Source organism: Megalopta genalis, chromosome 1, assembly GCF_051020955.1.
Source record: "Megalopta genalis isolate 19385.01 chromosome 1, iyMegGena1_principal, whole genome shotgun sequence".
Classification (NCBI taxonomy): Eukaryota; Metazoa; Arthropoda; class Insecta; order Hymenoptera; family Halictidae; genus Megalopta; species Megalopta genalis.
This window is the reverse complement of record NC_135013.1, coordinates 2,338,158-2,365,127: the sequence shown is the minus strand read 5'-3', so window position 1 is coordinate 2,365,127 and position 26,970 is coordinate 2,338,158. Positions and strand designations below refer to the sequence as shown.

Here is a 26,970-nt window from a genome sequence, read left to right as displayed (position 1 = left end):
TTATTATATTTCTTTATTACATTTCTTTATTTTATTTGTTTATTATATATCTATCTGAAATTTTCTTGTTCATCTATTAATTAATAATTACAGTGACAATTTTCACATAGGTGTTGCAATACACACAATTTTTCGTGTACCCAATACTTTCTGTGTTATTTAAAATATTTATATTGTTATTATTATTATATTATTATTATATATATAATAATATAATAATATATTATGTATATATAGCGGTTAAATACGATATATATAATATAATAAATAATAAATAATGTATATATTATTTATTTATTATAATATATCATAATATATATCATAATATATATATTATATATTATGATATATATTATTATATATTATTTTATTAGAGAGAATTGTAAAAAATTGCGCAATGATGGACAATGGAGGCAGTGTTATAGAAGAAATTACGTGGCAAGGGATTAAGTTTCGATCTTCGAAGGTGGAGGAACGGTGTCTCGCGAGTCTAAAGATGGTGGGGGGAGGTAGCGGGAGCTTTCGAAGTGCAGACATGGTTGATAAAGAAGCTTTTCAGACAGGAGGTTACGCGAAATATAAAAACCGCGGCTCTGTGTATTATTTTAGCCCGAGCCGCCCTCTTCAGCCGAGTGTTTGAAGTAGGGGATCCGAACGGAGTAAAGGAGAATAAGACGATCTTAAGCGCGCGGGTAGATATATCGTATATCGTCGGGGGCACCAAGGAAGCCCCCGGCCTAAGAAATTAATGGATCTTTTTATGGTCGATCGTTGAACCGGCGAATTAAAACGTCGTCTCTCTTTGTTGCCCGATCGAAAATTAGGACACCGTAGATAGCGCGAGAATTTTGCGTGCGAGCGTCGAGGTGCGGCTCGGACGTTCATTAAGTTAATGGTCTTTTTTTTCTTATTGTTATTAATTAACGCGAATCCTTTTCGGTAATCTGCCACGATCTGACACGACGCGTCGCGCGAAACAATTTTCTTTTTCGGAACGACGAGTGCCGTTTAACGGCTGCCGAATAATATTTGTTATTTGAAAATAAGAACAATTAATTTTGATTGTATAAATTTTATATTGTAAATTATATTGTATATATTTTAATTATATTGTATGATATATGTTTTATATTATAATTCATATCGTGAAAATTTAATTATATAAATTAGTAAATTGAAAGAAAATAAGAAAATATAAATGTTGGTGCATTAAATGCAACTTATTAATTGTTTGCACTCGAGTGGTGACTTCGAGGCGTCAAAAATTATTTTAGAAACGATAATACAATTATTTGATAATATAAATTATAATATATAAATTATAATATAATTAATTTGATATTATAAATTACAATGTATAAATTAGAATATAATTATTTTGATACTATAAATTATAATATCTAAATTATAATATAATTAATTTGATAATACTAAATTATAATATATAAATTGTAGTATAATTAATTTGATAATATAAATTATAATATAATTAATTTGGTAATATAAATTATAACATCTAAATTATAATATAATTAATTTGATAATATAAAAAAATATTACCAAATCTCCGTTACGTTTAAAAAACTGTGTAATTTTTGTGTAGTGAGTTACAAGACTGGATCCAATGTGCATAAAATGCACTATTTTGCATGCAAAATTGCAGGCAATTTTTATTTTGCAGAAAGAAGCGCGGTCTATTTATCATTGAAACGCCGACGCGGTCGCGGAATCGTGTAGCGTAATTTGTTTTTAGAAATCGTGGAGCGCAGATTTTCACCGAATTGTTATTCCCGGCGCAGAATTTTGTGTTTCACGGGGATAGGTACACCGTTCGTCGCGAGTCACCCATTCTCGACGAGAGGCTTTTATAATCAAGGGGCGCTTGTAAACACCTCGCGTGCCGGAAGTCCGCGGGAAAACCGTGTATATTTCAGCTCGGCGTGCGCCGCGTCGCGGCGTATCGGGGAGCTTATTCAGACCAAAAAGCGGCTGAAACGTGTCGTTGAACAGACAGCGTGTCTCGCGACCCGTCGGCGTGGGGAGAGCCGGAACGACGATTCCGCGGGACACGAACCTGCCGAGAATGCGAATTAAGCGTTCGCCGCGCGACGAGGAAACCGAATGAGCGAAAGCATAAGTGAATTACGGCCGCGTGGCCGCATGCCGTTGAGTCAAACTCGACCGCGGCTGTCGTCGTTATTCAAAATTCATCGGACGCAAAAGGTCGAACTCTTTCAACCCTTTCAACCCTTTCAACGCGCTAGATAAATTACCACGATTTTTAGGGGATTTATAGCAACAATATAATGTATATAATATGTATTATATATAATGTATAATAATAATAATAATAATAATAATAATATTATAATTAAATATTATTATAATTGTAACAATATATAATATATAATTATAATATAAAATTAATATAATAGGATATAGCAACATTATATATAACATACATTATGTATAATGTATAATAATAATATTATTATAATTAAATATTATTACAATATAATATGTTATAATATATGTAATATATTATATTATATTAATATATTTTATTATATATTATTATATTATAATATATATTATACATTATAATATAAAATTAATATAATACAATATAAAATCACCGAAAGGGTTGAAGCAAAAAAAAAAATACGGAAATAATATGGATATCAGAATAGAATCGATAATTCATTTATTTATTATATAATCGAATTCTCAGAAATTTAATTACCGGCTCGAGAATTTAATTAACCGTGTCAGAGTTAATAATAAACGAACATTCAACTTGTAACTCTTAATAACACCATCGCCGTCCCAGGTAAATCTAAATCCGTCTTGGACGAAATTAGAACTTGAATAATTCGCCGGTTAATTCGCTAAAATTGCCCGCACGCGCGCGTATTCCGATTGCAACGATCAAAGAAGCTCCTGAGGGGGATTAACTCGATACAAATTAGCGGGCCCGGTATATTACGAGCAAGTTCTCCGCCGCGCCGCGGCGAGTGAGTCTGTGCAAACGAATGAATTTCATGCGCTCGATCCGCCGCCGGGAAATTGACCTTAAGGTACACGGGGATTAGGTGGATATAGCGGCGAAGCTTTCGAGGAGCGGCCTCCCCTCTGCGATGCTTATCAGCGATTCTTTGACCGCTCCCCTCCCTCCCTCGCGGCTGCCGCCACCGCCGCTGTCGCCGTCTTCTCATGGGCCACCTGGCTCTGTCAACCGCCTCGACCCCCGAGGCGGGAAAATTTTGAAAGATATTGTAGCTACCCCGTTCCAAGGCCAACGTCGGCGCCGTTTCGCCGACCGTCGACGTCGTCGCTCGCGGATACGTGCATGTGCATAACGATAGCATCGATCCTTCCTCTTCTCTCTCTCTCTCTCTCTCTCTCTTTCTCTCTCTACCTCCGTTTATGCCTCTCGCTCTTCCTTTGGCATTCAACGATCCTGTGCGTGCTCGAATTACCATCGACTTGTTGATAGCAGACTATAGTTCGAAATACGATCAACCGATTAATCCATTTCGTTTTACGAATTCTACGCTCCTCGCGGATTATTTTTAATGTAAATCGGCTTCTAAACGCCTTCTTAAATAATTACAGATTGTGGATTTTTCTGCCAATTAATTGATATTATATGAGATATAATATATTATATATAATATATAAATATATATTATGTAATTTTTTATATAATATAATATTTAATATTTAATATAAAATATATAATATAATATTTAATATTTAATATAAAATATAATAATACAATATAAAATACAAAATATAAAATTTAATAATATTCTGCGTCTGGATGTCAATAATTTTTCAACGCTAAATTCACGGATCGACAAGAGCAGCTGTTCCACATCAGCTTGTAATAATAACAATAATTTATTCTGATCTCGAGCGCGAGCGATGCGCACATTGAATAAGTAACTCGCGAATGTATCTTCGAAATCCGAATAAACGTAAATTAAACAGTTTAGGTAATTTGTACATTCCGCGAATCAAGCGTTAATACAACGATATAATGATGTACCTTTTTATTTTTTTTAAGAATTTTCTGGTTTATATTTTAGCTACACGTTTTGTTTTACAAATTAACATCGAATCCCTAGTCAGTATACAACGAAAATGCGAACAAGCCTCTTATAACTATTTAAAACGACTTTTTATTATCCAATTCGCTGAAATAAAACCGTGAAGTATCGCAGTTGGCATTTCGTGCTTTTCATTTAATTCACTGTTTAATAAAACGTGTCCTCCGATAACAAAGATTAACTGCCGCATATATTCGGTCACAGAGAACGTTTATTTGTTAATGGAATTAATGAAATCGTGCATGTGTGCCGGTCCATTCGAACCACATTGGAACGCGAGCACCAGCAAGGACCGCCTAAATTAAAACCAGTATTTTCGGGTCGAACGGAGTTCCCTTGGAGGACCGGCGTCCCCGGTCGGCCGATTTCCAAGCGATTTTTCGTACGCGCGACAACCGCGATTCTCCTGGTTCCAGTCCCCCCCCCCCCTACCGTTACCGATCGCTATCGCGCCTCATATGCTTGTCACGCGACGGTATAATCGCCGGAGCGGGGCCAACGGCAACGAGTATGTAGTCCCCGTCCAGTGGTTTAATGCTAAACCCAGCGAGCCATAAAAGTGACTAATCGCGCTCCGCTTCGTAACAATTACAAGATCGAATTTATTTGTAATTCTCGCGAATTTTATTTGTGATTTTCTTCGCAACGCGCGCTGTTCGGATATCGAGAAATTCACTCGATCGTTTCCTGCGAAGCAGTCGCATGATCAGCCGCGGCAGTAGAATGGTCCTGACTCTGATCGGACAAGCCGTGCGACAGCTACATCGCTCTCCTAAAACGAAATGTTCTGTCTGAAAAATTTCTGTCTCGAGATATTACAGCTTTCACGGGTATATTTATTCGCGTAGGATAATAACAATGCGACTAATTTATATAGTCTCGCGACGATAACAAAATTTCAATTACAACGTCGTACGTACTTCTGTTACAAAATCTGCTTCGACAAAGAACCGAACTCGAACAGTTTCCCGTAAAAAATATCGCTATAACTCCAGCGGCCATAAAAGAAGAGGTTAGATACCAGTGAGTTTGTTAGTTCAAGCGTTGAAGCTGTTTCGAAAATCACCACAGAAACTCGAACTCGTCTTCTTAATTCGACTCGGTTGCGCCTCCGGAGTCGAGCAACGTTCGCGGCACGAGCCCTGAGAGCGCGTCTAACCTCAAACCGTTTTTATTTGGTAGCCCGTCGGCCGCCGGGAGCCGCGACAATGGCGTGCAGTTGAGTAATTAAACTAATGGAGGGACGGGTAACAGCGACGCGTGAACGGGCCCGGCAGCTATTATTCCAGCACGGCTATCATGCACGAGGGCGCAGAACGGGCCGTTTTCCTCGGACCCGTCGCTGGCAGCGCGTGTATCTCCATCTTTCGCAGAGAACCGCGCGCTGCTCTCGGGTCGATAGAGCCTCTCTCTTTCTCTCTCGCGCAGGCGCCGCGCGCACGCCGCTCTCACTCTTCTACTCCCTCTCGTCATCGCCTCCCACTCCTCCCGCCGTAGGATCCGACGGCTCGCGGCGGGGGTAGGAGTAGCCGAGCAAGATGGGGGCATCGCGTCGCGAACGTCGCGATCTCTGTCAGTGGCCTCTCGGACACGGAAGCGTCGAGCGCGTGACCGGCGATCGCTGGTCCCCTCCCCCTGAGCCCACCTTTTTTCTGTCAAAACCCCTCGGTTCGCCACGGTTTCACGCGGTCGGTGGAACTCGTTCACGGAGGCTCGTCTACATCGAGCGAGCCGCCGCCGCCGACGTCGCGTCGTCGATCCCGAGGTAAAGTGTCATCTCTTGTTGTTACCCCTTTCGATGCATGCGACACACGCTCGTAGCACGGTGAAGTTTTTGTGTGTGACAAGAGGGAACAGAGGAGAGAGCCTGTGACACGATTTGTTGGTTAGGATTGTTCGGACAGGGTTGACAGGTCGGAAACGAAATGTGCCTCTCGAACGGTGTGTCTCTCGATCAGAGAAGGGACATGCGATGATCGTGTTTGGTTAGTATCGAATAGCGAGCGACGGGAGACAACCGAATTCAGATGCAATAGGTTTCGAGTTTTTGTTTTCTTTTTTAAGAGCAGTGCGGATATCTGTCGTGTAGGCGCGACTTACGGCGCGCTCGTTACGGGCCGATGTTCCTTTAACGCGTTGAAAATGCGGAGCCAATTTTCCTCGAATTTCCCGTTCGAGCGAAATCGGTCCCCGGGGACCGACGGTGGACTTCTCGTCGGTCGGAAATCGGTCCGCGGAACTGGGAATATCGAGGTTATGAAACGAGCGCCGCTCGAATGGTTAGTTCACCGTCGGTCCCCGTGGACCGACGTCGTTAATAGAGTTGCGTCGACGATCTGGCGATCGGATCGGAAAGCAGCGTTCACGGTGAACCAGAAGAGAATATCGTTGGTTGGACTGTTCCGTGTACGCGCGCTGGACGGAACTCTATTTCGAACGTGCCTGCGACAACCGGAAATGGATTTAAGTCGCTCGGAACGACGCGGTCCATTTTCCAGGGACGTCGGTCGCGACGGCAGTCGGCCACGTTCCGTTCCATTGACACGCATCCGCGGCGTTCGGTTTTGAATGGGAAACGAACAGGAGAAGTTGCGCGGACCGCGTCCGAAAGAACTCGCCGGTGATATTCGAACGGGTAATTTGATTCGAAGTTGGGAGCACGGTAAACGGGTGGCGGTAGTCGGTGTTTTGCCAGCCCATTGACAGTCTGATTTGTGCACTTGACACGGTGTGCTCTCTCAGCGTCGTTATCGGCCGTCGTACGCATCCGTTTCGCAATCGTGTTTTCCCGTCGGAGGTGCGACTTCCGTCGCCGGAAACGTTTCTCTAGTGCCTCTTGTATCGAATAAACAGGCCCGAATAATAAGATTCGCCCGCGCGACGCGCTCGCCGGTCGCCTTCATGCCCGACCGAATTTTCTCGAGTCACTCGATCGATTCGGCTACTTTGTCAACCGTCGCATAAATTTGCATCTCCTGTTGATTATTCAATTTTTCTTTCACTGCCGCCGACACGTTGGATCCGTTCGACGGCAAAGTAACAAGCGTATATAGCTCCCGTCGTCGTGTCAGTCGGTTAATCGGTTGTAATTGTTTTAGTCGATTGTTGAGGTTAGAGGTCACTGTAATACGATCTATCATTGATTTAACCTAATTGCGACCCTTGGTTGACGAGCGAGTCGAGTCCCATTTCTCGATGTTGTAGGAATTGGAATTTCGAGCGATGTCGCGCAAGAAATTAAACGATTAAATCATTAAATAATAACCTCGATAAATCGTACGTAACACTAAAAATATTCTTAAATTCTTCTGACACGTTGAGTAAGTCCGAGAAATTAGACTTACGCTGGTATTTAAGATATTTTTACAATCACTTAATTTATTAAAATTGTTCGCTTAACATTGAACAAGGCATACGCAAGCTAATTAATAAAACAAGCGTTCCGGATGCTTACTATTTTTGTAAAAAATAATCGGTTTCTCGTAATTCTGGTACTTGTGTCATTTGTCAATTTAGGTGAACGAGTAATCATATTTAGGCGAACGAGGTTCGAGGTATTCTCAATGATTAACCCAAACAATTCATTGTTTGGGCAGGGAAAAATTTGCCAAGGTTACATTGTCAAAGTCATGCACGTTCTTCTTCTAGTACGATTTCGTTAATGTTAACGCGTCGAGCAATCAAGCATAATTTTCGAGAATTATAAAAACGGAACTGCAAGTGTAAAGTGCTAACGTGATGGAAACGCGTGTCGTTCGTACGATAGTCGACTGTAATTTACGAGGTCACTATTTTTATCCGGGGGAATTTAAATAATGAAGGGCGGCTCTGATCCCCTAATTAATGCCGCAATCTCTCTCTCTCTCTCTCTCTCTCTCTCTCTCTCTTTCTGATGAACTTGTGCGAATTCGTTGGCGAGTGTGGCAGCCTGTTGGCCGTGGCGAGCAGCACAACACCATTCAAAAGTGCAAAGGGAATTTAATACGGGAAACGGTTAGGTAACCGGAACGGTTTAATTAGTTCGGAGGGCTTCGGCAGCGAATTTGATCTGTGCTAGGATCGCGCGCGGACGAATGAATAACGATGCTCCCGTTACCAACAACCGTAGATACAGGTGAAATGACAATACGCGTTATATATTGTTATTCGACGGAGACTGGAAATAATCGATGGAATAAATATGAAATCGAACATCTCTTGTTGCGTTACAACTTCTCAACGCGACGCATGACAGTGTATACAGGGTGTCCCAATCCGGAAATGGGAGGTTCCTGAGGTCATTCGAAGCAACTTTTTCCTTTGCGAGAATTTTCTCTGAGGCTTCGTTTACGAGTTATTAACGAAAAACGCTGACCAATAACAGGCGAGCTCGGTTGCCGCGGCGGCCCAGCCAACGAGTGCACGGAGCCCGGTTCCGCTCATTGGCTCGGCCGTCTCGTGCCAAATGATCTTACCTCTGATTGGTCACTGTTTTTCGTTAATAACTCGTAAATGAAGCCGCGGATCGCATTTTCGCTAAGGAAAAAGTTGCTTCAAATCACCTCAGGAATCCCCTACTTTCGGATTGCGAGATATTTTTGCGACACCCTGTATACGTGTTGGACATTTTTCGTTCTGTTTCCCCTTTGCTTTTAATTCCATTTTGTTTCAGCGAAAATGTGAACCGGACCGTTCGACACCGCGCTCGTTTCATTAAACGTAACCGTCAATTTTACGTCGGTAGTTTTTTTTTCAACAATTTTCAATCGCTTCGCTCTGAATTGTAAAAACTCGTCGATTCAGTGTGTTATTCGAAATTTTACCACAGGAAAGCAAAAGTTTGACGGAAATTTTTTACACTTGATAACTTTCAACTAATTCGAAAAGCGAAGCCACGGTGACCTGTAAATTTTTTTTACGTCTCTCTCTCTCTCTCTCTCTCTCTCTCTCTCTCTCTCTCTTAATTTTCTGAACTTTCGTAACGCTTTTAATATTTTGTAAAATTTATCGAAAATCACACTGAATTTAAGATACCATAATTTTGAAAACCGAGAGCATTTCGTTTTGGACTAGCTTATAGGTTAAGTTACAGTAAATGCGATAGTATAATACGGTAAATAATTATAGTAAATCCGCGGTTTGATTCCGAGGACAAGATGGCGGTGGAACGAGGACTAAACGAACCGGAACACCGCGATTATTAATCGAATCGTTAGCTTTGATAATGAGACCTCATTTCTGCGAGCGCCGTTGCTCGATTATGCCGATGCTCTCGTGCGCCGATCTATTCGGTATCCGCGGTCCCACAAATGGTAATAATAATATCTCGCCCCTTTGCCTGATTAGGTTGTTTGCATAAGAGGGACGGCGCGCAGTGGGCTGGATCGAGAAATTCAGTGACATTCTGTTATAACTTTTGAACCATCAAAGATATTGCAATGAAACTTTCACCAAAAATATTTAAAAAATAGTTATTTTCAACTATAGACAATTAAATTTTGTTTGCATTTGTTGAACAATAATTTTTAATTAATTTTCATTGACATTTTTTGTGAAAAAAAATTATTCGAATATAATGTTACAAACTATTTGTAACATTACAATACTACGTACCTGGAATTACTAATTGTCCTCGTAACCAGTGTGGGTGTAATACCGACTGGAACACAGACAGATTATCTTCGATATCTTTAACCTCAAAGTAACGTAACGTTGATATCTTTGAAACATAATAATTTACAATCTGGTTCGTCTTGGTATGTAACTTTTACAGAATTACGTAGAGGAAAGTAACCTGAAAATATACCGTTTGTCCGAAACCGTGAGTCCTTGGGTGTCAAAAGATATTCCTTGTCGAATGTAAAGAATTTGTACACTTTTTGTATTTTATTAAACATTCTGTTTTTCATATATAGGATACGATAATCTTAATTCAAGCTACTGTTTCCTAACGAGGAATATTGCCTCCTAATGTTAAGAAAAGAAAGCGAAGGAAAAAATTAATTAGGTTCGTCGGGACATTGCGAGAAAAAGAAGCATATTTTTCGGCGTCGAATGTAGTGCTAAAAAATGTTCAACTTTAAATTGTCATGTCTATTACAATTTATGATCATTTTTATTAATATTCCCACTTTCGTGGGTAATGGACATTTAACAAGCAATAAAAATCGACTGGACGTCGATATGAGAAAATTAGGTTTTTGTCAAAAGTCACTAGAATCTTCGACCCGGCCCACTGTGCGGCGCGCGGTCGGTTAAACGAATTGCTGATCGGCGGTGGAGGAAAGCGACGGGCCAGGACGGGCCGGGCCGGGTCGGGACGGGAGAGAAGACGCGCGGCCGTTAAGGTAAATACGAGACGCGGGCGTGGAAGGAAAGAGCGGTTGTTTTCTTTGTGTTATCGTTACGCGTCGGTGGCGCCGGGATTCTTCGGTAAACACGGAGGGCGCTGCCACCGCGGCGTCCGTGTGGACCTTCGTAATTTCGCGTAACGCCATAATTGCACGCCGGATTAAGTCATAGTTCGCGTTCGAATCCGAGGATTAAGACGCATCAGACATCGCCGGCAATTTTACACGGTTCATAAAGCGCAATTTATTGCCATATGCGCGTAGAATCCGCAAGCTGTTCCCTATTGTTACATCCGAGGAACGCGTTGTTCATCGTTGCGACGGCGGATCTTTGCGCGCAATAGAAATTGTTCACGATAATTGCACTATTATTTCAAGGTTATATTTGTACGTACGGTTGTATACACAGTGTGCGTCAAATGAATCTGACGGGTTTTTTAAAAATATAAAATTAGAAATTTACGCGTCAAGATATTTCCTTTCGATATAATGCAAACATTTCATGCAATATTATAGTATACATATATTACAGTGAATTTAACGTCACAATTGTTGTCCAACAAGTGGTCGCTGATTGCTATTAAGCAGACGCGACATTAAATAAATTAAATTAAACGAAATACCTTTCAAGTACGAGTAGTTTCCTTTCAATTACTATTTTATTCACGCAGAGTAATTTCGCTTAAACGCTGTTCCAAGCGATTTCCGATATCCATCGGAATTGCGCCAAATAAATGATTAATTAATTAGCATTGTCTTCCACGAATAAAATGTCATATAATGTGCTTTCGATTGCTTGCGTTTAAAGAGAAATATCTGCACGCATAAATTTGTAAATTCATATAAAAAATCGTCAGGTTTTTTTGCATTAATTAGACGAAAATACAGTAAATTCTCCCTAATTGACGCTCAGATTAAACAAAAAAAAAATAGACAATTTGGGAAGAGGAGATACGATTAACTTAACGGTAACTTAATTTATAGTAAATATCTTTACCTCTTGATTTATTGTAAATATCTTTAACTTAATTTAATTAATATCTTTACCTTAATTTATAGTAAATATTTTTACCTTAATTTAATTAATATCTTTAACTTAATTTAATAAAAATCGTATCTCCTTCTCCCAAATTTTTTGCATACAATCCGAGCGTCAATTAGGGAGAATCTACTGTTACTTTCTCTCTTAACGATCGCAACAAGTTGAAATTAACGAACCTCGTCGATTTCCTTGCGGATTACGAGCGGTCCGTTATTTTATCCATCGCGTACCGTGTATAGTCGAATAAAATAGAATTGAAAAAAAGGAGAATATAGGATAGAATAAAATAACGAAAAACGTCGTTGGAGGAAAGCATGTCCAGCAGGCTTCGTTGTTAGGGGCACCGTAGATTCGGACGATGTGTTACGCAATTTCTGGTCTCTGAGACTTTCGAACCGGGGAGAGTGTCTGCACAAAGCGGTTCTCTAGCCGGCCAGAATGCTTTTCACGCAGACGTAGGATGTGTACACAGTGGCTGTCGCCAGAACGGGGTCAAAGACACGTCGTTGAACGGCAGTCGGGGGACAAAAGATTCCGGTGGCGTTTCAAACCCCCTTCCCCCTCCTCCCTCGTGCCAAATGAATAGCAGAGTTATCTCAATCTAACCGGAACCTTTATTGGCCATTTATTTATTTTGTTTCGGTCCGCAGGACCGTTTAAATGGCTGTAATATAATGGATGGGAGTTTCAACTTTGTTCAAGTGGGAAACGGGTAAAAGCTTCCGCTCGTGGTTCGACCCTCGGCGGCAACGGAGGAGACCCCCCTCTCCCCGTCTATCTTGATGTCGACGGTATCTTTGTCAGGCTGTTATTTATTTCGTTCCGTTTTGTAACGTTGTCTTAACGAGTCCCTCACGCGCTCGACGAATATAACCCAGGTTCCTTGTTATTCTATGAAAAAAAGGAGAAGGGTGAAAGTTACCGGCAGCTTTCCGACCCCTGCGTCGAAGTTATCTCGATTGTACCGAAACTTTTGCCGAGGGTTCGCTAAGTTCTTCTCGTTATGCAGAATTATCTGAACAACGTGCTCGGCGAAATATAAATTTAATCCGATGCCCAAGGAAAGGATTAAAAGATTGTGGCGATATTTCGACCGCCGCGGGGAAGCTTATCGCGATTTCTTTTTACACGTGTCTACTGGTTCATCGAAACGACTTCTTTTATCATTTTTTCCAATCACGGTTTTCGACGTTATAAAAATGTTTCTACGACAAATTTTTGGATCAGTAGATTAGTATCCCAAAATTATGACACCTCCGGGAAACGAAGGATTCCTGAGGTCATTTGGAGCAACTTTTTCCTCAGCGAAAACGCGATCCGCCGCTTCGTTTACAAGTTATTACCGAAAAACACTGACCAATGAGAGGTCGCGCACGACTGGCACCCGCCCCGAGGCAGCGGACGACCGGCGCGACACGGCGTCGGCCACGAGGGCGGGGCGCTTGCCACGAGAGCGGAGCGCCGGCCGCGAAGGCGGGACGCCGACCACGAAGGTGGGGCGCCGACCACGAGGGCGGAGTGCCGACCGCGAGGGCGGGACACTGACCACGAAGACACGGGGTCACGAGGGCGGAGCGCTGGCCGTGCGCGCTCTCCGATTGGTTCGTGTTTTTCGTTAATAACTCGTAAAGGAAGTCACGGATTAAATTTTTGCTGAGGAAAAAGTTGCTTCGAATGATCTCAAGAACCTCTCATTTCGCGGAAATGCCACAATTTTGTGACACCCAGTATATTGTCACACGATTCCACGCGGCACGATGTTAGCACGTTTCCGCCTCGAAGCTGCCTAATAGAAAACTAATCTTCTTTAACGTCACGAAGGCGATTCTTTCCCTACTCGCGTCTCTTACATCGACGGAACTTCACGGAGCGAAATTGCCCTAATTAAAACGTGGCCCGCGCTCGGTAGAAACGCCGCGAGAGCTTCAACGACGTCGCCGTCGTTTTCTCACTGGACAATTGCCCGGGGAGACATAGGGAGGAATTCGAGAAGCAGCTCGGTGCTTCTTTCGGGCTTTAACGACCCTTAAGAGAATTAGTTGAAATTGAGAAATATGCCGAAGTAAGAGGGAATGAGTGAAAGAGTGGAAGAAGGAGAGGGAAAGGGAGGGGGAGATATTCTAGATGTTCCAGATACGTCCCTCGTTCGAACGTCTTTCGATTATTCAAGCTTCGTTATTTATTCCTTTGTGTCGCGACGCTCGATTTCTTCTGAACAGTCGCTCTGTGGATGAGCGAGACGAGCTCGACTCTCTAGTTTCGAAGGGATTTGTTGGAGTCATGCGATTCCGACGATCGAATGATCACTGGTCCGTGAATTTTATGCATTTGTAGCGGAAATGAGTGGCCGAAATATAAAACTGCAAAGGATAAATTGCATAAGGCTTTAGCAATATTGTGACACTGAACATATGAAAATATGGAAATACGAATACATGAAAATGTAGAAATATTGAAATATGGAAATATGAAAATATGGAAATATGAAAATATGAAAATATGAAAATATGAAAATATGAAAATATAGAAATATGAAAATATGAAAATATGGAAATATGGAAATATGAAAATCTGAAAATATGAAAATATAGAAATATAGAAATATAGAAATATGGAAATATGGAAATATAGAAATATAGAAATATAGAAATATAGAAATATAGAAATATAGAAATATAAAAATATAGAAATATAGAAATATAGAAATATAGAAATATAGAAATATAGAAATATAGAAATATAGAAATATAGAAATATAGAAATATAGAAATATGAAAATACAGAAATATAGAAATATGAAAATACAGAAATGTGGAAATTTGAAAATACAGAAATATGGAAATATGAAAATACAGAAATATGGAAATATGAAAATAAGGAAATATGGAAGTATGAAAATATGGAAAAAATATCGGTCGAGACGGTTCTACCCCCTTAATCGAGCATCATCCGTGCATCTTGAATTTATTTATGGCCGCGCGTATTTGGCGCACGAGAGGTCGCCAAGGTCTGGGTTAGGTCTCGTCATCCGGAGAATGAGCTTTTAATGGCAATCATTCTTGGGGGAGAGAGAGAGGCGGAACAGGTCAATTCGTCGGAAAGGTCACTACTCATAGATCGAGTAGGTCCGCGGAAATTTACGCTTTTCCGAATCGAGTCTTTAAAACTGCAGTCACCCTGGAATTTTTGCGTCAACCATTACCATATAGTTCTGTCAATTATTACTGAATCGGCAGAAGTTCGGGCGAACAGTTTTACACAGTCGGAACGATAAAACTTCTCGAAACGATCGTTTATTAATGGACTGCAGACATTACGCGTTTATGGCAAAAATTAGCGAAATTTACATTGTAAGCGTTTAAGAGACGGACACTAAAATAATTTTCAACTTATAAATTGATATTTGCAATGAATATAGAAAGCCTTTATTTTGCACAAATATTCTCGGTACAACAATGGAGCATTTCCTTCGGGAAAATATATGAGAAACATTTCGAAACGAAGGAAAGAATATTATAAAATTGTACTGCGGCTTGTACGCATTTACAGTAAAATTTCACAGAACAGTTTATTAGTTTAGAATTTAAAACAGCAGAAAGATTGAAAGAATTTCAAGATGCCGTATTATTTGTAATCCGATAAAATCGTTGATGAAAGAAAAGTGTAGCCAGCCAAGTGGGATTGAGCAGATATAAAAATGTTCTACGTCGAGAATTCTAACGAAGATACCGGCGTAAAGAAGTATAGATAATACCGTTTATCGCGAAGCACTGTAATTAGTCGTCGATTTGCGATTATAAAAATTGTTGCGTTGCCGTTTTTATCTTCCGCCGTGAACCAACCCGAAGCTTTTTGTTCCAGAACGGTGTCGACGGAATAGTCCGGGATCTCGGCAGGAAAATATTTATTCCAGCTTCTTTCGAGCTGTTCCACGATTCATCGCGCGAGCATAGCTTATTATGAAAAAAGCATTTAGCACGCGGCTGCTATTTAAAAGCTGTATTAAAAGAGTTCCCTCCCCTCACCCCGAACCACGGACGTTTGATCAATGTTTACAATCGTGGAAAGACAAGAATCAAGCGGTGATTCGTTTTGTCTCGCGGAATTTTTTGCTTCCGATCAGCCGAACGAATGGAATCGCTTCGGGCGGAAACGCGCGTTTTTCTTTCTTCTTTCAAACTCAACGCCGTTATAAAAAATATAACTCCGATTTTAAATAGATATTTAACTGATTTTTGATGTATATATTTAACTATTAACTTAATTACTTATTTACTTACTTAATTACTGAATTATTTACTTCATTACATACTTAATTACTTAATTGTTTACTTAATTATTTAAATATTTACTTAATAACACACTTAATTACTTAATTATTTACTTAATGCCTTGGTTACTTACTTAATTACTCAGTTATTTACTGAATTACTTCGTTGCGTACTTAATTACTTAATTATTGGATCACTTACTCAATTAATTAATTATTTTCTTATTTATTTGATGACTCACTTATTTATTTTATTACTTATTTAATTACTCAATTATTTACTTAATTGTTTACTTAATTACTTACTTAATTAGTTAATTATTTACCTAACTACTTACTTAATCACTCAATTACTTAATTACTTACTTAATTACTTATTTCATTACTCAATTACTTTAATTATGATTTAACTATTAACTATTACAAATATATTCTACTAATATTTTACTATTTAACTACTATTAAACAGTTCTGCTCGAAAAAAATATGTGTTCGTTGTCTCGCGAAAAGAAAGCCCAAAAGGGACCTGAAAAAAATGCACTTCCAGATCAGATTACTCCCGGAATCTCGCGGAACTGTGTTCCCGTTAATTGGAACGTCCGGAGCGTGTTCGGCCGAGTGATACATTAATTCCGGGAAGTTTCTGTCGCGAGTATTGGTGGCGGCGCTATCGCGTGCGCGCGCTCGCGCACACACAACGAAAGAAAGTGAATCGGGTCGTTGCGTCTGATCGGCCTCTCCGCATTTAGAATTTCGATTTCATTAGCAGATTGAACGTTTCGATCGTTCCGGCCGGGCTCGACTCGTCCGCCCGTTGTGTTTAATTAGCTGCCGCGGTGGAACGGGCTCCTGCAGATTTCACGGATTTTTGACTTATCGTTGCGTTTTTAGTGTCGGCGTGTCTCGTCGAGCTGTTGCAAAAGCTTACCATTCGAATGTTTACACGCGACCGCTGTTCGTTGCGAAATAATTGTTATCGCGTTGGATTCGAATATTTATTTTTCCCGCGATCCGCGTGACGCAAAGTGCATCGAAAAATGCAATCGATGTCGCACATACTTAACTCGCCGATTTTTAAATCGACTTCTTCGACGATACTGATTCGAAAGATCGAATATTTTCGTTTTTACTCGTATTTTATACGAGATATTTATATAATACATAATACATAATGTATAATACATAATATATAATATATAATATATAGTATATAATATATAATATATAATATATATATCATATATTTTATGAAATATTTTTCTTCCACTCTATAAAAACACTCCGAGGTTGAGAACCTCGGAAGAATATCGGATACGCGTTATTGATGTTATTGTGACAAGAGATAAATGTGTGTCGACGCGTTCGCTGGCAACGTCGCAAACGCGCGTCGATCGAAATTTCGTATTTCAATTTAGAATTTTTATTGATTCCACTTCGACGGCATTGTTATCGGAAATATTACCTTGTTATTTAACCCTTTGACATACCATTTTCTTCGCGGTGACTGCGATCAGAAATTTTTCGTTTGTAATAATTTCTTAGGAGGGAAAGAAAATTGTTTAAATATTGATGACAAGGGATTAGAATTTTATTTCAATTTATATTATTATATTTATATATTATTTATATTTTATTTATATTATTTTTTATAATATTATATATTGTAATGTATACTATTTTTGATATTATTTATATTTTACTTATATTATTTTGTATATTATTTGTATTCTATTTGTATTATTTTATTATATATCTTTTATTTATATTTTTATATTATTTATATTATATTAATATTATTATAAATTATTTAATAATATTATTCGAAGTAGGGCATGGAATTAATACAAATAAAATGAAATAAAAGTAACTACGTAATCCAGCGACGTTGCTAGCGAGTACATTAATTGCAGTAACAAACGCAATGTCCGGTGGAAAATTTTGACATAAATTCGACGTAGAGAGAATTGAATGTTTATTCTTTTGCAACAACTTGATGTCCCTTTTACGTAGTTGTTCCCTCGGTGTTCACGATGTTTCTTACGAACAACGCTCCATAGATGGTTTTCTGCTACATGCACCCTAGTTCTAAACTACTGTTTCTCACGATCTGACATTACGCAACTCAAAACTCTGCTAGCGATGATAGACTGTACTGTCAACACACAGTAGAACCGGCAATAGTCTACGATTATACTCCGTCAAGCGTACCCGTAGTTCACGTAATCGATCGATGACATTGCAAGTCTCACAAATCCTCTTCCACTTGTGAACACTTCCTCGACTTTTCACCGACCCTATCAATCACCCGGAAGCTAAAAATACACACACACGTTGCACTTTAACCTCTCTACAGGGTGTCCAATAATGTATCCAATAATGTCCAATAATGTCTCGGAATCTAGAAATAGGGGGATTCCTGAAGTCATTTGAAGCAACTTTTTCCTTTGCGAAAATCCGATCCGCGGCTTCGTTTACGAGTTATTAACGAAAAGCCGCGGGCCAATCGGAGAGCGAGCGTGGCTGGCGCTCCGCCCTCGTGGCCGGCGCTCCGCCCTCGTGGCCGGCGCTCCGCCCTCGTGGCCGGCGCTCCGCCCTCGTGGCCGGCGCTCCGCCCTCATGGCCGACGCCGCGTCGCACCGGTCGTCCGCTGCCCCGGGGCGGGGCGCCAGTCGTGCGCAACCGCTCATTGGCCAGTGTTTTTCGTTAATAACTCGTAAACGAAGCCTCGTAGAATATTTTCGCAAAGGAAAAAGTTGCTTCAAATCACCTCAGGAACCCCCCATTTCCGGATTATGAGGCATCTTTGGGACACCCTGTATATTCGTCGCGCATTCACGGCCGAGTTATGGCGTACGTATATCCCATAGATCCTCGATCAACGCGAACCGTATCACACTTGATTACACAAAGAAATTTCGTTTACAGAGCGACGCATTCTCTCACCCTCCTAATTACACGAACAGAATTCGTTACAGAGTGATTCGCACCCTTACTCGATCGTTCGCAATTGAATCTGTCATGCTGTTCATTTCACTTTGCGTACAGTTTGCATAGAAACCTTGCTAGGTGTACTTTTGTTATTTCGCTTGTCACTGATTGTTGATCCTACGCCAAAAAAGTATCTGTTTGCTTGTGTAACTACCAGAGTTCGGCATTGTTCGAATTTTTTCGAATAAAAATTTCTCGAAAATAATTATGCGAATGCATTCTTCTTCAGTCGAATGTTTAATTCGAATCGCGATTATTCATTGTTTGTCGTAAATTATTCTATTTGTTCGATTAAATTATATTGTATTAAATTATATTAATCATATTAGTTATATTAAATTATATTAATTATATTATGTTATATCACAAATTATATTAATTATTCGAATGGGTCATATTGTATTAAATTATGTTGATACAAAATTATTCGAATTAATCATATTATATTAAATTATGTTGATAAAAAATTATTCGAATTAATCATATTGTATTAAATTATATTAACAAAGACATATTGTATTAAATTATATTAATAAAGACTTATTCGAATAATTTACGTTACATTAAATTATACTGATAAAAAAATTATTCGAATAAATTACATTACATTAAATTATGCTGATAAAAAATTATTCGAACAAATTACATTACATCAAATTATATCAACAAAGTAGTATCAAATAAATTATTCGACTAATTCCTTGTTCGATTAAATTTTTATTCGATTCAATATTTGTTTAGATGGCGTCGAATAAAATTGCTTATAAAATTCGTTAGTTAAAAATTGCTCCAAACTCTGGTAGTTACAACAAATATATCACTGCTGTTATCCTCTGTTCTCGTTCAGAAGTTTGTCTAACCAAATCTCTATATGTTTTCTCAACGTTTCCACGTTTTGTGTTTTGCATAGATGGCATCTGTTTCGCCGCAGCGGAAACGGACAGCTACAATTTGCAAATCGTTTGCTGATTTTCACACGATTCTCGTTTCTTGTCTAAAGAGAGAAGGTGCTTTCACACCGAACACTCGTAGCCTTATCATTTCAATTTTACGTATTTCCTTCGATCGAAAAATACGATCTTACGAACTCGAGGTCTCCAATGCCGTTCATTATTTGTTTATGCAAAATTTATTTCCGGATACCTCGAGTTCGCTCGACAAATTTGCACAATTGGTTGCCGTCTCGCCGAGCTTCTTTTCGTCCACTTTTGAATCACTCTGTATACATACGACGTCCTGTAATCGGTGGCTCGAACCGACGCATAGAACATGTTCGAAGCTCGTGTTTTCGAAGCATTGAATTTCTAAAGAGATTTCTTCTTCACTTGTTGAATCTGAGAGCAGCGGGAAGATCGACGGGATACGAACGGTATAAAATCGAGTTTACAATTTAAGAAGTCGAGCAAATCTTTCTCGGAGAACTACACTGTCTTCGCATTGCCGATGCGATCAGCAGACTGCGGATTTTATGCACTTGTGATAAAAATAAGTTGTTGAAAGATTAAATTGTGGAGATAGGAAAAGAATTTAATAATATTTTTATGCTGTTTTTAACTTATCGAAATTATTTCAAGGAACATTTTATTTATATTTAATTTCTGGCTTAGTTATTGCTTATGGAAATTATCCGAAGGAACAATTTATTTATAATATTAATTCATTTACTTATTACAATTTACTTATTACATGTCGAAATTATTCGAAGGAACATTTTATTTACATTTAATTTCTGTCTTATTATTTATGGAAATTATCCGACAGAACAATTTATTTATATTTAATTTCTGTCTTACTTGTTATTTATAGAAATTATTCAGAGGAACATTTTATTTATAATTAATTTCTGTCTTAGTTATTGCTTATGGCAATTATCCGACGGAACAATTTATTTATATTTAATTTCTGACTATTCTTCGATCGTTCTAGCAAATTTTTATTTTGCCTAAAGATCCGCAGTCCAATGATCGCTATACGGTCACTATACGACAGCTTAACCCTCGAATAGCCGACGGCCGGGTCACTTTTGACCCACGGACTAAAATTCAAACTCGTTCGTTTACAAAACGGAGTGCACAAAAAAGAAAAGATGTAAAATTGTCCGAACGTATTTTTTAGTTCCGGGTCATCGTTGACCCGGCGTCAGGCAGCGCGAGGAATCGGTCGCAGGACGATCGTCGCGTGCGCGCAAAAAAAGATGTAAAGTTGTCCGTACGTGTTTTTTTAGTTCCGGGTCATCGTTGACCCGGCCTTAGGTAGCGCGAGTAATCGGTCGCAGGACGATCGTCGCGCGCAAAAAAAAAGAACGAGCAATCGATGAATGATCACGCGTTAAAATATAAAAAAAGCCGGCAAAGTGGAAAAAACCAATGCGAAGAACGAGCATAAAATTCATTGTCTCATCTATATGTGTGTGTATCATGGCAGCTCTGTCCTCGCGGTCTCGTCGTCCCGTTGCTCGGCCGGACAATCGCGAAACCCGGCCGTACGATCCAGCCGGCTGCGGTGTGAGAGAACGGCGGTCGATCGAGGATCCGAGGGAGGGGAGGATCGGACGCCGCAGGATCCCCGCGGACGTCCACGCGTGTACCTCGGACGGCACGCGCAACCCGATGGGAATCACGAGCATGCGGCATCCGCCGATCGGTGCTCCTTAGGGTTCATTAATCCCTCCCCCGACACCCCCTAATCATCACGACGAAATCATGCTGCCGGCATGCGGCAGACTGGCGCACTTCAAGAAGAGATTAAAGGCCCGCGAGCTGCAGCATCGAAAAACGATCTGCATCGTGCAAGGCGGATAAGATGAGCAAGAGCGTCGAGCTACTCGCTGGGTCGGAGGACAGTGAACAGATAGCAGCCGGTGAGTCTCCGTGCAAATTAACGCTGGGCCTGCCGACTCGTTGAGGCGACCGATGATTTTTTCGCTGGTTCTTTCTTTTTTGGGAACGCGTGCTCGCGAAATTTGTTGAATCGTTTCCAATGAAAGTCTTTGTGACTTCAACGAACTGGAAATAAAATAGTCTTTGTGGTTTTGACAATTTGCGAATAAAAGAGTCTTTTTGATTTCGAAAATTTGGAAATGAAGTCTTTGTGGTTTTAACAGTTTGCAAATAAAAGAGTCTTTATTATTTCAATAACTTGCAAATTAAAGAGTCTTTATTATTTCAACAACTTGCAAATTAAAGAGTCTTTATAATTTCAACAATTTGCAAATAAAAAGTCTTTATAATTTCTACAACTTGAAAATTAAAAAGTCTTTATAATTTCAACAACTTAAAAAAGAGTTTTTATAATTTAGACAATGGTCAAATAAAAGAGTTTTTATCATTTAGACAATGGTCAAATAAAAGAGTCTTTGTAATTTCAACACAATTCCCCATTAAAAGAGTCTCTGTAATTTCGACAAAAATCAAATGAAAGAGATTTCGTAATTTCCACAATTTCCCAATAAAAGAGTCTCTGTAATTTCGACAATGGCCAAATAAAAGAGTCTTCGTAATTTCGACAAGTTTCAAATAAAAGTTGTGAAACCGGCCAATTTGACCGTCTTGGTAGGCGCAGCGTTAATGGACTGCGGATTTTATGCATTTATCACGAATACGACGAGTAGACAAAACACACTACACTGACACCGATGCAACAATTTTTAAGAACTCGATTATAAAGTCTGTCGATTTTTGAGTTATTACTCATAAATATTAGCGACATTTGAATTTTTAATACTTAGAGTGCCGTACATTTTTTGACATTTGACAAGTAGAAATATATTGCGGTGCACGAAAATGAAGAGATACTCGATTGAACAATGCTTATTTATTATTAAAAATTATTCAAGTTAGGGAACGACGTTATTCGACGACGTTCGGTCTGAAGAAAACATATATTTATATGTTTATTTATTTATATGTTTAATTGCTTATTCGTTTATTTACTTGTTTACTTATTTACTCATTTACTTATTTATTTATTTATTTATTCATCTACTCATTTACTCATTTACTCATTTACTTATCGACTCTTATTTACTCATTTGTTCATTTACTCATTTACTCATTTACTTATTTACTCTTATCGACTTATTTACTTATTTACTCATTTACTCATTTACTCTCTTATCGACTTATTTACTTATTTACTCATTTACTCATTTACTCATTTACTCATTTACTTATCGACTTATTTACTTATTTACTCATTTATTTATTTACTCATTTACTCATTTACTTATCGATTTATTTATTCATTTACTCATTTACTCATTTACTTATTTACTTATCGACTCTCTTATTTACTTATTTACTCATTTACTCATTTACTTATTTACTCATTTACTTATTTACTCATTTACTCATTTACTTATCGACTCTTATTTACTTATTTACTTATTTACTTATTTACTCTCATTTACTTATTTATTTATTTACTCATTTACTCATTTGCTCATTTGCTCATTTACTTATTTACTTATTTTGCCGACGTTTTTCATAAATTGATCGCAACGCGTCGTTTCTCATGATTCCCATACGTATCCCATCGTTCGTATTGCTCGAGGAGCTAGTCATCGGCTAATGGACCACGTGTCCTCTCGTGTAAACTCGCTTTATCGAGCAGAAAACACGGTTAACTATGCTCTTACTTATTCTTCCATTTCCCTTTTCTCCACTCCTTTTCTTTTCATTGTTACGTCTCCTTCCACTTCCAACATCCGCATCCCCCACCAGCATACCATTTCCTATTATTATTATTATTATGAATTAGTGCACAGTTTTTTTGCAAAGTTTTAATTTCCCATGGGAGAGTTTGAGCGCGAAGATTTAAGTGGCACAGCGGAAGTTCCGAAAGTTATGGAACTTCGAAGCTTCTGAAGAAAAGTTCCGAAGTTAAACATTCAGAGGAACGGATAGCTTCGGAAGTCTTGGAAGGAAGCTTCGGGAGCCCAAACAATTTTGGAAATCTTTGATATTTGGGGTTATGGGACCTGCGAAAATCTTACGAATTCGAAAAAATTTGAAAAATCTTTGAAGGTTTTCAGATTGTTGAGAACTTTGCAAGCTGCTTATCTGTTTCCATGTTTGTGCAAATTTGGAAATTTTTGAAGCTTCTCATGTATTTCCATGTCTATGGAGATTTTGAAAGGTTTGGGAACGTTGTGGTTATGGAAATTCTGAAAATATTTAAAGCTTTGTCGATATGGAAATTCTGATATTTAATATTGAATATTTAAAGCTTTTCAGATATGTTAATTCTGAAAATATTTAAATCTTTGTAGATATGGAAATTCTGAAGATATTGAAAGCTTTGTAGATATGGAAATTCTGAAAATATTTAAAGTTTCGTAGATGAGGAAATTCTGAAAATATTTAAAGCTTTGTAGATATGGAAATTCTGATATTTAATATTGAATATTTAAAGCTTTTCAGATATGTTAATTCTGAAAATATTTAAATCTTTGTAGATATGGAAATTCTGAAAATATTGAAAGCTTTGTAGATATGGAAATTCTGAAAATATTGAAAACTTTGTAGATATGGAAATTCTGAAAATATTTAAAGCTTCGTAGATGTGGAAATTCTGGTATTTCATATTTAATATATAAAGCTTTGTCGATATGGAAATTCTGATATTTAATATTTAAAGTTTTTCAGATATGTTAATTCTGAAAATATTTAAAGCTTTGTAGATATGGAAATTCTGAAAATATTGAAAACTTTGTAGATATGGAAATTCTGAAAATATTTAAAGCTTCGTCGATATGGAAATTCTGATATTTAATATCGAATATTTAAAACTTATTGAATATTTAAAGCTTTGTAGATATAGAAATTCTGAAAATATTGAAAACTTTGTAGATATGGAAATTCTGAAAATATTTAAAGCTTCGTCGATATGGAAATTCTGATATTTAATATCGAATATTTAAAACTTATTGAATATTTAAAGCTTCGTAGACATGGAAATTCTGAAAACATTCAACGCTTCATAAATACGAAAATCCACAAAGTATTTAGCGACTCATAGACCCCGAAAATACTTACAAAAGCTCCAAAAATTCCAAAAACCCGAAGCATTCTAAATTCTCGCAAATATCGCAAGCTCCAAGGAGCCCCGTAAAATTCCCAAAATCCTCGAGAATTTCGCGCATACGCAATGAATCCCGAATATTAAAAAGATTTTCATAAATTCGCGGAAACTTCCGAGATTCTCGTTGATCCGAAACTTCAGAGAACCTAAGCTATTACGAAACTTCCGACACTCTTTACAAGCCTGGAAGTTCCGAAAGTCTCGAAAGCGTCGAGACGACGTCGACGGACGTCGTTACGATACGATGCCGCTCTCTAAACGGCAAGCCGAATCGATCATCCGCGTCGTGATCGTCGAATAAACGGCTCGGGGCGAACTCCCAAGGCGTTCGCAGAAGACCGGCGAACAACAATCGATCGAATTAATTTCCCCGCGGACCCCAAAACCGCAAGGTTCAACCTCCGAATATTAGCCATGGAATTCGGTCGGCGCGGCTGATAACGATTATTAATTCATCTTGCTATCCGCTCTGTCCGCGCGGTCGAAGGGCGCTCGTTCGCGACCATCATCCCTCAATGCCGTGCCACGTGTTCCGTAAAGTGTCAGATAATATTCAGAAGCCGACGACGCGGTCAATGAAGCTTAACGAGCCTGTATTGACTGTGATTGGTGTTAAATCTGGCTTCGCGCGACGATTACGTAAACGTCGAAACGGGTTTACTATCGTGCGCACGTTGTCTCGAATCCGGGGAGCGCATGTTCCCGAATTGCTGAATTAACGTAGCCGCGTAATCGCGGCCCACGTTTCTTCCGTAACAATCTCGATTCGTCGCGTCGACATGTCTCGTGATTGGACGATTTATTCGCTTCGCGGCTCAGCGACGGGGAATAATCGATTTTTAAAAAAATAGTAATAATAATAGTGATACAGTAATTTCTCTCTAATTGACGCTCTGATTGTAAATAAAAATGGACCACAAGGGACCTGTAAAAATAATAATAATAATATAATAAAATATATAATAAATTAATAATAAAATAATAATGAAATAAAATAACAATAATAGCATAACAATAAAAATAAAATAATTATAAAAATGAAATAGTAACAATAATAATGTAATAATAAAAATAAAATAATAACAATAATAAAATAATAATAATAAAGATAAGATAGTAATAATAATAAAATAATGATAATAATAAAGATAAGATAATAATAATAATGAAATAATAATAATAATAATAAATGGCAGCTAGATGACACCACTTAACCTATTGCCGAAAAATAATCTAAATATCAATTAGAAAACGAATAGCTGGGGCGTCGAAAACACCCCACGCGACCGTTCCGTTAAAATCGCATGCCTCGAACAGTTAATCCCGATCTTTCGATTCGATCGTCGGAACGGTTTTAATCTCGATCCTCGCCGACCGCGCTCGTCTCTCCGCTCCGATCTTCAAACTCAGCATGAATTCAACCTGATTGAGCGTGTTCCGTCTCCCTCCAATTTACACGTGCCGTGTGTCGGCGGCTACGGATCCGTCGCAGTTACCGCGGCCACGGAAAATGTTCCCGTCTCATTACGGGGAATCGTCGGAACGAGCAATTCAATCGCGATCGAATTGAAAGCGGCGCGGCGCGGACACTGGCGTCGGATCGTACGTAATTCGTGTTCGTAGCACCGTCGCCGAGATTAACCCCATTGCCGCGACATTTTTATCGCGGATACCCGATGAATTTAACGATCTCTTCAGTTGGAACAATTTCTTGGACCGAAAAGAAATTTTGCGTTTGCCGCGCGTCCGTGTAAATAATGTGTCGCGATAGGCAGTTTTAATTGTATGCGACGTACACGTCTCTCCAATCGACGGTCAAATTGTGCGCTAAAATGGACAATTTGAGAAGAGCAGGATGCTCTTCTTATTCGAGCCTTGCGGCGCGTTTTTATACGAGGCGATTCCCGAGGTCATTTGAAGCAACTTTTTCGTTAGCGAAAATGTTCTACGAGGCTTCGTTTACGAGTTATTAACGAAAAACGCGGACCAATCGGAGGGCGAGTGCGGTCGGCACTCGGCCCTGCGGCTAATGCCGCGTCCCGCCGGCCGTCTGGCGCGGCGGCAGTGGTCGCGAGGGCGAGGCGTCGGCCGCACTCGCTCCCTCATTGGTCACTGTGTTTCGTTAATAACTCGTAAACGAAGCCTCGT

The 26,970-nt window shown here is 39.0% G+C and overlaps 1 protein-coding gene and 1 long non-coding RNA gene across 3 annotated transcripts in view; one reads left to right on the top strand and one right to left on the bottom strand.

Moving 5' to 3' along the window:
• Positions 1 to 4,040: 4,040 nt before the first annotated feature.
• LOC143258811 (uncharacterized) lies at positions 4,041 to 5,477 on the bottom strand. The gene is made up of 2 exons (XR_013032695.1): positions 5,033 to 5,477; positions 4,041 to 4,884 (listed from the first exon to the last, which is right to left on the bottom strand). It is a non-coding gene; the product is annotated as an uncharacterized LOC143258811 (long non-coding RNA).
• A 207-nt stretch (positions 5,478 to 5,684) lies between these two features.
• The window catches only part of Mctp (multiple C2 domain and transmembrane region protein), a 95,241-nt gene continuing 73,955 nt past the window's right edge, over positions 5,685 to 26,970 (top strand). Inside the window, exons 1-2 of one of the 2 annotated variants that reach the window (XM_076518658.1) lie at positions 5,685 to 5,877; positions 21,166 to 21,601. In XM_076518658.1, coding sequence (XP_076374773.1) covers positions 21,544 to 21,601 — 58 coding nt within the window. In that variant the 5' untranslated portion in view covers positions 5,685 to 5,877; positions 21,166 to 21,543. The remainder of the gene's footprint in view (positions 5,878 to 21,165; positions 21,602 to 26,970) is intronic. The other variant, XM_076518668.1, reaches the window with a different exon arrangement.